Source organism: Arvicola amphibius, chromosome 8 (assembly GCF_903992535.2).
Source record: "Arvicola amphibius chromosome 8, mArvAmp1.2, whole genome shotgun sequence".
Classification (NCBI taxonomy): Eukaryota; Metazoa; Chordata; class Mammalia; order Rodentia; family Cricetidae; genus Arvicola; species Arvicola amphibius.
The window spans coordinates 80,877,153-80,890,753 of record NC_052054.1 but is presented as its reverse complement, the minus strand read 5'-3'; the positions used below and the strand labels follow the sequence as shown (position 1 = coordinate 80,890,753).

The 13,601-nt window shown below is 39.9% G+C and overlaps 1 protein-coding gene across 1 annotated transcript; it reads left to right on the top strand.

Moving 5' to 3' along the window:
- The first annotated feature begins 2,988 nt into the window (after window positions 1-2,988).
- On the top strand, window positions 2,989-9,844 carry LOC119820924 (zinc finger protein 709-like). The gene is made up of 7 exons (XM_042055612.1): window positions 2,989-3,072; window positions 4,755-4,881; window positions 5,082-5,142; window positions 5,702-6,295; window positions 6,380-7,788; window positions 8,203-8,377; window positions 8,456-9,844. The coding sequence occupies exons 1-7, from the start codon at window positions 2,989-2,991 to the stop codon at window positions 9,075-9,077; spliced, it is 3,072 nt and encodes a 1,023-aa protein (XP_041911546.1). The 3' UTR covers window positions 9,078-9,844.
- The last annotated feature ends 3,757 nt before the right edge of the window (window positions 9,845-13,601 follow it).

Below are 13,601 nucleotides of genomic sequence, written 5' to 3'. Positions count from 1 at the left end.
CCACATGTGTATTAGATCCCCTGGAACTAGAGTTAGTTTCTGGCTTCCATGTGGATGAACCCAGATTATTTTCAAGAGCATCGAAGGCTCTTAACCCATTAGTCTCTCCAAACCCATAGTGTTGTGGGATATCCATCAGAGAAGACTGCTTAGACATGGGTTTAAGCAAATAGAAAGTCTTTATTAGCCAGCCAGTGACTACACTGGGTGCCAGTTTCTCAGTGTACCACTGAGCCTTTCCCAGAATGAGCTTTGAAACATAGAAACCATATTCTGGGTTGACCTACTTCAGTTAACAAAACTACGGAAGCCAAAAATGCAAGGTTAGTATATGTACAGACTTTTCCAGAACTGTGGACTTTGATGGATTAGAACTTTGTTTTCATTTTGGCAGGTGGTGCTTTCTGTGTGCTGAGCTGTATGGCCTAAATGGTGCTTCCATCATGGAGTCAGTTGTGCTAAGGTCTGAGGGTCTGTTACTTTCCTCCTGGTCTTAGTGAATGAATGAAATCGTGGGTGCTCTAAAGAGGTGTAGTTGGTCCCAACTACTGAGCTGACACATACTTGGCCATGTAGCTTAAGATGTAGTTCCCTTCTAGAAGGGATGAATCATCATGTAAATACCTGATATGCAACCCCATGGGGGTTAAACACAGACCTAGAGTTAAACATTTTAACATTCTAAAAGTTGCATTATTTATTGGTTTGTGTGTGTGAGTGCATGCATGGGCGTGTAGAAGTAAGAGGACAACACGAAGAAGTCCGTTCTCTTCTTTAACCAAGGAGGTCCTGGGGCTCAAACTCAGATTGTCAGGCTTGGTGGCAGTAGCCATTCTGAAGCTGTGGAACTTCACATTGAATTTAATACTTCCCTTATCAAATATATTTTAGTTCCATATCTACCATTAACTCCCCCCACCAAAAAATCAAGACAGAGTTAAAATTAGAAAACAATAAGCTTTATGGCTTCTTTCATGATCCCAGTGCCTTAACCTGCATTCCGTTCTTCCTCAACACTTAATATTTATTCTTTCTCTTAGATTCTGTCTGCCTCCTCTTCTGACCTCAGAGGAGGTGGTATGTAAATTCATCTACGAAAGGCAAAGTATTAGGCCACTATGTCTCAGCTGCAACCACTTAATTCTCAGGAGTACACCAGCAGTTATGAATCTGGTAAGCTTATGGAACATCTTTTTAACTCCTGAGACTTAAGGCACCTCCCTCCAGGATGGAAGATTTTAATTTGTAAGTAGTTGCTATGCGCCAGGACAGATGAGACATGAGAAATGAGTCACACATGTGAATGGTGCCAGAGTCATCACTGACTACCCCATGAAGGAGAAAAATATTTTCTGAGGATGAGGAGACTTTTAGTGGCTTCCTGAGTCCCCTATGTGAAGCTCTTGGTGAGGAAGTGAAGGAGAATGGAAGTGGGTAAGGGAATAGAGTGATTGGAGAGAATACCACAGGGAAGAGTGAGGTGCTAGCCTTTTAGTCATGGGGTCATGGGTTATAGCAGGCTGTCTTCCTTTTTCTGTCACCCTAAGTGCCCACCATAGAGTTGCTTGGTCCGTGTCTATATAAGTCAGGTTTTCTTGTAGGAAACCAAATAAAATGTTTTAGTTTGTATGTCCCTTGGTGGGAGACAGTGGTCTGGGATGATGCTACTAAGTCCTTTAGGTCTTGTTGGACAGGCATCCCAGCGAGGTACCATCAGTTGAAGGGATCAGGCAAGAAAGGCAAGAAGAGAGTTCCCGTGATAGTTGGAATGAGAATGGCCCCCATAAGCTCATAGATTTGAATGTTTAGTCACTAGGGAGTGGAACAATTTGAGAAAGGTTAGAATGATTAGGAGGTGTGGCCTTGTTGGAGGAAGTGTGTCACTGGGGTTGAGCTTTGAGGTTTTGAAAGGCCAAACCAGGGCTAATCCCTCCCTGCCTGAAGCCTGAGGGATAGAAAGTAAAGCTTTCAGCTCCTGTTCTTTCTGTCTCTCACCATGCATCCTGTCATGATGATAAAGGGCTGACAACTCTCAAATTGTAAGCAAGCCCCAATTAAATATTTTCTTTTATAGGAGTTACCTTAGTCATAGAATCTCTTCACAGCAATAGAACAGTAACTAAGATAAGCCCTCATACTACTATGTATGTATATGGAGTGATAACACAGACAATAAAATTTACTTACCAAGGCATAAAGAGACAAAATTGTATTGAAATACTTTATGGAAGCAGCAGGTGAGTTCCCAGAAAGGGAGTGCATGGATGAAAAGAAGTGGAGTTTTTTTTGGTAAGAGTCAAAAGGAAGGCAGAGACAGGAACTCCGTGAGTTCAAGGCCAACCTGGCATACATAGAGAGTTCTAGGGCAACATAGAGAGACCCTGTCTCAAAAACAGTCAAGGGAGAAGTGACTTGGTCTTAGCTTGTAGAGCCTGTATATAGGCAGATGTGTAGACGATGACATCTTGTTGAGTAGTAAAATTTACAGTATAAGTTGTTTTTCTTCAGACTGGCCATTTATACCTTGGGTTACTAAAGATTAGTTTCTACATGGTGGCCTGATGGATTCTGGGAATTTGCTTTTACTTTTGCGCCTTTCTGTCCGTAATGTATTTCAAATGTCCTCATATTTGTTAGACTAGTTATCGTACTATTTTTTCAGAAGACTTTGACAAGTGCTAGACACTTGCGTTGCTAGAAGGTATGAAAATGTAGATTTTGGTGACTCCTAAGGATGATGCTGTTTGAGCTGTGATTTTTATACAGGTATAATTTAGATGAGATGGCATTTTAGTGACACTGTCTTCCTTTTCCCCCTCTCTCCCTCCCTCCTCATATAGGGATCTTTGCAGTCAGGCGTTGAGCTCCTAGATCAAGTGATCCTACATCCCAGGTTCCCCAGTACCTGGGATTACAGCATGTAATATACCCAGCTACTTTGAGTTCTTGTAAAATCATGTACCATCTATTTCCTTTGACATTTACGGAATGGCTATTAGAAAGTTGCTGTCTATTGGTGTAACACTCAGGGAACATGATCAAAGAAGGGTTATGAAGAATTTAGGAGCCAGAGTATGTGAATAGCTATGAAATGCCATCTTCTAGGTAGGGCATGGACTCACGAACTCACAGCATCTATGGTTATTTACATAAGATCATTGAAATCATTGACTAATGAGTGTGGCTTCTCTCTGAGGAACTACTGGCAACTGATAGTTGCTAGAAGAGAGGATTCATTTTTCTTTGGGCGTATGGCTGCTAGAATGTTGTTGGTATACATTCAGAAAGCACTAATTGGACTTTATGGGTAATACAAGCAAAAAGAAAAATAAAGGCTAGAGAAATGGCTCAGTGGTTAAGAGCAATTTTGCTTTTTTGCTTGTTTGTTCTGTTTTGCTTTTTGAGACAGGGTTTCTCTGTAGCCTTGGAGCCTGTCCTGGAACTAGCTTTTGTAGATCAGGCTGGCCTTGAACTCACAGAGATCCACCTGCCTCTGCCTCCTGAGTGCTGGGATTAAAGGTGTGCACTGGGAGAGCAGCTTTGCTCTTGCAGAGGATGGAGGTCTGGTTCCCAGCACTCACACAGTAGCTGTCCATAACTCCAGTTTCAGGGGATATGATGCCCTCTTCTGAGCTCTGTGGTGCATATACATAGGCAAGGTATCCGTTTACATAAAATAAATAAACCTTTAAAAGCAAAACAAAAAAGTGAAGGAAACATGAAGTTAGGAGAGGCATATGTTGGGAAGAGGGAGGGGTACAGAGGGAGTGGAAGAAGTAGTTGGAGGTGAATATGATCAATACATTCTGTATTTATATGTGAAATTATCAAGTAATATGTGTAAATATTAAAAATTGTTCTTTTGGGATCACTATTGATTATTTCACATTTGCTGCTTTATTAAATTTGACTGAGTGGAAACTGTCAGGATTTTAATGTTTCCCTTGATGGAGTCACAGCACAGGTGCAATTCTCTAATGTGTGAAACAATCCCACACGAGTTAGGATTTCAAGGGGTATTTATTTTGGGGGGTAAAACTCACAAAACACCAACGGTCAGGAAAGGAGCCTAGTCGCTGGAGTAGGAGCTGGAACCAAGCACTGGAACCAAGAGAGCGAGCTAAGGCTTGCCGCTCTTTTGAAAAGATAAATAGACCACGCCCCAGTTGGGCTGGTATTTCAGCGGCTATTGGCTGAAGGAGCGGAAGGTCCTCCCGCAGCAATTCCCCACTTAACAACTTTTGACAACTTGTTAGCCTAAGCGTGTTGTATGGATAGATTCTTTCATTATTGCTGTTCACTGAATGTTCAGAAAACTAACAGGGGTTCAGAAAATGCCAAATGTTTCCCTGAATCATTTAGACTGAGTGACTACTTAGTGACTACCATTTACGATTGTAATGCCTCCTAGAATCTTCAGTACACTTTCTTCAGGAAAACTCCCATTTGTGCCTAAGAAGTTCCAAGGAAAAGCAACCTCTTGACTGCATTATATTTTGCACATTATACTCTATTCCATTCTAGAAAGAGAAATTGAAGCGGCCCTGTAGCATACTCCAATCCCTGAATGTGGTCATGAGAGGAATGTTCCTACTTCACCGTTTCCTGCATGACTGTCAGTCGTAGCGTTAGACCGCCTCTGTCATTTCGTAAACATTTGGAGACTGCGGAATTTGTGAACATCTTATTAGTCACCCGCAGTGCTGAAAATCGCTTTCACGCATTTTCTTATGCACACATACGGGATATTTTAGGACTCAGTGACCTTTGAGGATGTGGCTGTGAACTTCACCCAGGAAGAGTGGATTTTGCTGGATCCTTTTCAGAAGAACCTATACGTCAATGTGATGCTGGACACCTGTAGTAACCTTGCTTCTGTGGGTAAGAATGCTGATGTTCCTTCACTTTGTCGGTTAGACAAGTGTTTTTTTTTTTTTTTCTTTCTCTACTTTGGAATGTGGAAAGGGAAGAATAATGCGAATAAATCAGGCATGGGTACGATGCGCATTAACCCTAGAAAACTTACAGTTTCTTTGAGGTTTTTAATAATCTGTGAAAATTTGTCTGGGTCTGTATTTTAGGAATCAAATCAGAATACCAGACCATTGAAGAGCATTATAAACATCCTGGGAGAAATCTAAGGTAAATTAAATGTATTAGTGGGAGAAAATATATTTTGAGAAAATCTTAATGTGTTATGAAAATTTATGAACAAGTAGCAAGGCAAGCACAAATTTAAATCACTCACCATTAGAAAAATTTCACAGAAATAATGTAATTCCATGTAAGAAAGCTGTTTAGATTTGAAAAGCAGTTTGCTTGTAAACAGTATTGAGAAAAGTGCATGCATGAGCTTTTTTGTTCTAGTAGTTTTAAGAGCCTTACCCCAGAATTCCCAATCCATTTAATTTGAGAACAGTTAGATACTGCAGAAGATATACACGTTCCCTGATTTAGAGAATAGTGGAAATCCAAAACCTACTAAAATAGTCATCAGTGAAGCAAGCACTAGTAATGTGCCTGCCAGGGTTTACAGAAGTCAAATAGTAGCTTTGGTCTGGGGGAGTAAAGAAGGTAATCCATTCGGAGAAACCCCCAAGGTATCGAATATCAATAGAAGTCCAGAAATTTCAATTTGAGTGAAACTGTGTGCATGTAATTTGTATGGGAAAGTTTTCATGTCTCATTCATCCTTTAATAGGAACATCACATCCCACCCTGGACACACACATGAGCTTGAGGAGTATGGAAAGAAGCAACATACCTCCAGTTCTCTCCCAACCATTCACATATACATGGGAGCCCACAATCGGAGAGGAACGTATGAATGTGAAGTGTATTCCGAATCCTTTGGTTTTCCAAGTTCATGTGGACTGCATCAGCAGATTCACAGTGCAGAACAGCCCCGTGAGCATAATCAATATGACACAGCCTTTACTGGTCCCAGTTCATTTTGTATTCATGGAGGGACTCACACCAAAGAAAACCCTTCTGAATCTAAACCATGTGCTGCCACCCTGAGTCCTTTCAACCACCTGCCGTCTCCCAGCAGAACTCGTAATGGAGAAAAGCATTCTGGTCGTATGCAATATGGCAAAGCTTCCAGTTGCCAAAATTCCCTTCAAAGACATGAAATAATTCACACAGGGGGAAAACCATATGAGTGTAGGCAGTGTGGTAAAGTGTTCCAAGGTCACAGTTCCCTTCAAAGGCGTAAAATAATTCACGCTGGACAAAAACCCTATGAATGTACACAGTGTGGAAAGTCATTCATTTATCCCTATTTACTTAAAATGCACGAAAGGTATCATTCTGGAGAGAGACCTTATAAATGTAAGATCTGCAGTAAAGCGTTTCTTTGTTCCTCTTTCCTGCAAAGACACAAAAGAACTCACACGGGAGAAAAACCGTATAAATGTAAGCAATGTGCTAAGCCCTTTAGAGGTCTCAGTAATCTTCGAGTACATGAAAGAACTCATACTGGAGAAAAGCCCTATGAATGTAAACATTGTGGGAAAGCTCTGCGAAGTCACAGCTCCCTTCAAAGACATAAAATAGCTCATGCTGGGAAGAAACCCTATGAATGTAAGCAGTGTGGGAAGTCCTTCATTTATCCCTATTTACTTCAAACCCACGAAAGATCTCATACTGGAGAGAAACCCTACAAATGTAGCATATGCAGTAAGGCCTTTCGTTGTTCATCTTTCCTGCAAAGACATGAAAGAACTCATACAGGGGGGAAACCCTACGAGTGTAAGCAATGTGGTAAGGCTTTCAGAGGTCATAGTTCCCTTCGATTACATGCGAGGTCTCACAGTGGGGAGAAACCATATAAATGTAACATTTGTAGTAAAGCCTTTCTGTGCCCCTCTTTTCTTCGAAGACATGAAAGGACTCACACTGGGGAAAGGCCCTATCAATGCAAGCAGTGCAGCAAAACCTTCAGAGGTCAGAGTTCTCTTCAGCTACACGAGCGAGCTCATAGTGGAGAGAAACCCTATAAATGTAAGGTCTGTAGTAAAGCCTTTCTGTGTTCCTCTTTCCTTCAAAGACATGAAAGGACTCACTGTGAAGAAAAACCCTATGCGTGTAAACAGTGTGGCAAAGACTTTAAAGATCAAGGCTCCTTTCAGAGACATAAGGTTTCCCATGTTGGAGGAAAACCTTACGATTGTAAACAGTGTGGTAAGTCCTTCATTTATCCATGTTTGCTTCAAGTTCATATAAGAACGCACACTGGAGAGAAGCCCTATGAATGTAAGCAGTGTGACAAAGCCTTCAGAAGTCTCAGTTACCTTCGTATCCATGAGGGAAGCCACACCGAGGAAAAGCCCTATGAATGTAGGCAGTGCGGGAAAACTCTCAGTTGTTCCAGTGCCCTGCAGTTACATAAGAGAACACACACTGGAGAAAAGCCCTACGTGTGTAAGCAGTGTGGGAAGGCCTTCAGGGGCTTCAGTTATCTTCGCGTCCACGAGAGGGCGCACACTGAAGAAAAACCCTATGAGTGTAAACGGTGCGGGAAAACTCTGAGTTGCTCCGGTTCTCTTCAGCTGCATGAAAGAACACACACTGGAGAGAAGCCTTATGAGTGTAAGCAGTGTGGGAAGGCCTTCAGAGGTCTCAGTCGTCTTCGGGTCCACGAAATCATCCATACTGGGGAAAAACCCCATGAGTGTAAACTGTGTGGCAAGGCCTTCAGATATCATAGTTTACTTCGAGTGCATGAAAGGACCCACACTGGCGAAAAACCTTACGCTTGTCAACAGTGTAGTAAAGCCTTCAAAAGTCTCAGTAATCTTCGAATACATGAAAAAAGTCATAGTGGTTTCTACGGATGTAAACAGTGTGGCAAAACCCTCAGTTCTTCCAGTTCCCTTCGAGCACACGAAAGAGCACATAGTGGAGAAAGATCGTATGGCTGTAAAGAGTGTGGCAAAACCTTTAGACGTTTCAGTAATCTTCAGGTACATGAAAAGATTCATGCTGAAGGAAAACCCTACGGGTGTAAACAATGCGGCAAGTCCTTCATTTACCAGTATTTACTTGAAAAGCACGAGAAGGCTCATATGGCAGAAAAACCCTATAAATGTGTGATATGCAGTAAAGCCTTTATTTGCCCTTCTTTTCTTCAAAGACATGAAAGAATCCATAGTGGAGAAAAACCCTATGAATGTGTACAGTGTGGTAAGGCATTCAAAGGCCTCAGCTCCCTTCAGTTACACGAAAGAGCTCATGGTAGAGAAAAGCGTTATGACTGTACACAGTGTGGTAAGGCCTTCAGATGTCACAGTCTCCTTCAGGCACACGAACGAACCCATACTGGTGAAAAACCCTATGAGTGTGAAGAATGTGGCAAGACCTTCAAAAGTGCTGGGTACCTTCGAATCCATGAAAAAACTCACAGTGGGTTCTATGAGTGTAAACAGTGTGGGAAAGTTCTCAGCTGTTCAAGTTCTCTTCAGTTACATGAAAGAACTCACACTGGAGAAAAGCCCTACGGATGTAAGCAGTGTGGGAAGGCCTTCAGAAGTCAAAGTTCCCTTCGAAGACATGAAAGAATTCATGCTGGAGAGAAACCCTATGAATGTAAGCAGTGTGGGAAGTCCTTTATTTATCCCTGCTACCTTCAAATGCACGAGAGGTCTCATACTGGAGAGAAGCTCTATAAATGTAATATATGTGGTAAAGCCTTTCTTTACCCCTGTTTTCTTCAAATGCATGAAAGAACTCACACTGGTGAAAAGCCTTACGCATGTAAACAGTGTGATAAAGCCTTCCGGAGTCACAGCTCTCTTCAAATGCATGAAAAAGTTCACACAGGAGAAAAACCCTATGAATGTAAACAGTGTGGTAAAGCTTTGATAAGTCATAGTTCTCTTCAGAGGCATAAAATGGTTCATGCTGGAGAAAAACGCTATGAATGTAAGCACTGTAGTAAGTCCTTCATTTATCCATATTTACTTCAAATTCATGAAAGATCTCACACTGGAGAGAGACCCTATGAATGCCAAGACTGTGGTAAAACCTTTACATGTTACCGTTCCCTTCGAAGACATGGAAAAACACATACCTGAGTGGGGGAAAACCCTTATGAATGCGAACAAACATGCAAGAATGTTTAGAATTTCTAGTTCTCTTCAAATAGTGGAAGTACTGGGAAAAGAGCTAATATAAGTATAAGACAAATGGCGAAGGCTTTAGAATTTTTTTTGTTTGTTTGCTTGCTATGGAAAGCTTGGGAGAACTCACTGGAGAAAATTCCGTGACTCTAAGAGATGTGTTACAATCTTCAATTCCATTTGAAGACATGAAAATATCTGGTGTTAAAAGCCGTGAATGAATGGAATATAATATTCATTTCTTAAACATCCACTCAAATGTATAAACTAATGCACCATGAAGGCAGTTCTATAGAAACAGACATTGGACTGAAATTGCTGCAGTTTGGAAAGTAAAGCTTATATTTTAACCATACTAAAAATCATGCAGTAACTCCGATTGGAAGAAGATTCTACAAATTTATATGTATTGAAATACTGAAGCAAATCATGTTCAAAGTGTCATAGCATGAATGAAAAGATATGTAATTTGTGAATGTATGGTGTTTACCAGTGATTTGTGTTTGAAGAAAATTGCAGCAGCACCTGACATTGCAGGCTTGTCCTCTTGGGGATTGTGGTTTTGAGGCAGGAGATAGTAAGTTCAGGGCCTATCCAGACAACTTAGTGAGACCAATCTCAATAAAAATTGGAAAAGATATAGATAAGTAGCTCATTCGTTTAGCACTGGTCTCCCAGTGTAATTCCCAGTCCCACCACCAAGAGAAATGAGAGTGTCCCTAGGTGATGAATTTCTATTTCTTTTGCAGGAAAACATTGAGGCAAAGGTTTTCTAAGTGTAGACACAAACTTTTAACTGCTGGTATAAATTGTTAGACAATTTCCTAATCATAGTGTATCCTTATAGTGTAGCCTTCCGTACACTTAAACTATGTGGTATAACTTCAAGACTCTTCTAGTCTGTGGAATGTAGCTTCATTGCATACTTTAGTCATAGCACCAAAAAAATACAATGAAACAAAAGATTTGGTATAAAAATAAATGTTCTACAAATGAAGAATACTTACTGAGAGCTGAGTTTTTAAGGACTAGATTTTCTTCTATCAGAGACTTTTAGGTGAATATAACGTCTTCGGACACATTAATCTACTGTAACTCTTATCAACACTGTAGACTTTGTTTATAGTATATTGTTTGCCTAAAGACACTGTAGGCTTCCTTTATAACATATTGATGTTTTCCCAAAGAATACATTAGCTTATAACATTTACAGTGTGTATAAATTTAATACTTATGATTTTTGTAATAACACTGTTTAAAATGTAACCATTTACGACTGCTTAAACCTGTTTCTTTGTATGCTTATTCTTTAATTTTGCATTGTATACTTTTAAAAAAAATTGTTTGTGAGAAAATGTTATCGTTTAGAACACTGAAGCAGGAGGTTGGTGTTTGTAGCTATCCTGATTATATGCAGAGACACTGAGACCTAGAATAACCAGGTCATGACAGCCTGTTACCTTGCACCTTCTTGTCTGTCATGGAAACTTTTCAGGAACAGTAAAATGTTCTTAAGCAGTCCTTTGAGAAGGACCTGTTGAAGTTCTTGGGAAAGTCTCACTTTTCTGAAATAAACACATTGTAGTGTCCTTATTGGTGTTTTTCGTTGTTGATTTGTCGTAAGCAGGTAAAACACCATGCACATTTCTATGTTAGTGGAAATCCTTTGGTATTAAGTGTAAGCTTTCAAATGTATGATGATTCTGTTGAGGTCTGTAAATCCTTTTGAATTCTTTTGGGCTCTTATTTTCCTTCTGCAGTTTCTTTGAGATTGGAGACATTTGAAATAGAACTAGCTGCATTATTAGATTGCCATAAGCCCAGGGGAGATGGGACGGTGTGTTTTAATTTGGATATGAAATTATCCCCACAAAGGCTTATGGTTGGATGCAGATTTTTAGTCTGTGGTTTCTGATTTTTACTGGATTGCAATAACTGAGATTCAAAAACCACCTGGTAACTTGTAAAGGTTTTAAACACAATGATTAAAAATTCAGATTTATATGTGTATTGATTTTTATATCACTGGCATCACTCACCCATGTTTGTATTATGTGATTTAACTGTACCTCCACTTTGTTCTGATCATGCAACATGTATATTGCATGTGATGTCATGCCATGCCATGAAATTAACATACCAACTTTTTGAAGCACCTTAGCTCACACATAAGACTTTCGGACTGTTGCAAATTGAAATACTTTTACTAAATTCCAAGAGTTTTCTGCTGTTTTGAAAATACTGATTTATTTGTGGAAAACAGACTTTTCTATTCCCCAAGTGTCATTCATCAACATATAAATACCAAATTAATTTATCTTTGTATTGTATAGTATAGTGTAGCTTTAAAAATTGCTTGAATTGCCCGGTTGTGTGTTGCATGCTTTTAATCCCAGCACTTGGGAGGCAGAAGTAGGAGGATTCCTTTGAGTTTGAGGCCAGCCTGGTCTACAGAGTGAGTGTTAGGACAGGCTCTAAAGCTACAAAGAGAAACCTTGTCTCTAAAAACCAATAAAAAAATTGCTTGAGTTGCTTACTTGTATTTTATTTTAAAAATTATTCAATGATTATTGGGTAGCAATAAATAAAAGTATTTTAACAACTTAGGAAATGGCCCTAAGTGTATTTCTGCCTTTATTTATGTGATGTTGTCCATATTTGGCAATTATAAAACCAATGTATCAATTAACTATGAAAAACATTCTCTATGTGCTACACTATCAAATATTCAGCTAAGATTTTATGTTTTATGTAAAAATAAATATGCCCATTCTATTAATATACAAATTTACTTTCATGTTATTAAATGATAAGAGATATTCATCAAATCATTTTTCAGTAGATTTCTTTGATTTATTAACAATAAATGTATCATTTGAACACCCACTTCATATATGTATGTATATTCTCAGGGTTGCATAACAATTTCTTATACAAAAGGAGTCACAAATAAAAAACTAAATTATTCTGGTGGTGTCCAGCTTATGACACTGTTTGCGGGGCTGGAAAAACCTTTGGCAGGTATGGCGTAGCTAGAGTTAAGTGGGTCTATGAAAATCAGGCTTTCAGAATTACAACCATGCCCCAGTTCTTGGCTATCTTTCTCTGTCCTCGTACTATTAAGGTGATGATTTACAGGCACATAGTCTGGCTACCATGGAGATAATGTCACATTGTTTAATATTTCCATACCATGATAGACTGTATCATCTTAAACCACATCAAGAAATATTTCCATAAATTCATTAGTATGGTATTTTTGGCAGCAGACAGACAGGGGAGAGGGAAGGAGAGAGAGAGAGAGAGACAGAGAGAGAGAGAGAGAGAGAGAGAGAGAGAGAGAGAGAGAGAGATCCTTCTGTATATGTATTGCTTTTATTGGTTAATAAAGAAGCTGCTTTCAGTCAATGGCTTAACAGAATATAGCCAGGCTGGGAGAGATATATATAGAGAGAGTAGGCAGATTCAGAGAGACACTATGTAGACAGACGCCCGAACATTGCCAATACGGCACAGTCACGTAGCAATACACAGATTAATAGAAATGGGTTAACCAAAGATTTAAGAACTAGCTAGCAATACTCTTAAGTGACTGGCCAAGCAGTGATTTAAGTAATATAGTTTCTGTGTGGTTATTTCTGGAGTCTGGGCAGCCAGGAAATGAATGAGCAGCCTCCCAACAAATTGGCGAGAGAGTAGGCGGAGTCGGAGAGACATCCTGACACAAGTAGCCTCTGCCGAGGACAGATGCACTGGAACGTTACCAGTAAGCCACAACCACATGGTGATACACAGATTAATAAAAATGGGTTATATTAAGATGAAAGAGCTAGCCAATAAGACGCTAGAGCTAATAGGCCAAAGAATGATTTAATTAATGCAGTTTTTGTGTGGTTATTTCAAGTTTGGGCAGCCAGGAATGAACAAGCAGCCTCCTACTACAGAGAGAGAATGAATACACCAGGAACTGATAGGTACGTTGTAAAGATCTCCCACATAAAATTTTCTTTCTGCAATGTTTATTTCTAGAGATTTTGGTTTGGTTTAGGCTTTCTCAACGTTTGTGGATCAGAGCAGTGAAAAGGTTAGGTTTAGATTTTGGTTGTGTCCCTCTCTCGATGTCTCTATTCTGTAGCTCTGGCTGTCCTCGAACTTGCTATGTAGACCAGGCTGACTTCCAAATCACAGAGATCCACCTCCTCTGCCTCCCAAGTGCTGGGATTTAGGTAAGATGCGTGCCACCATGCTTGGCTGCTTTTCACTATTAACTTTGTGGGAGGATGAGTAGCCAAGGCTGTTTCATTCGGGTAGCCAGGATGCATGGTCTGGTCGGAATTCAAGTAACAGAACGTGGCTCCCATCAAATGCTGCCGTCACGCCTTAAACGCCAGTTTTCCTACTATGAGCAATATTGTTTTTCTTTATTATTGAGTCTGTTATAACCACATCAAAGGATTAGGGCAGAGTTCTCATTTTATA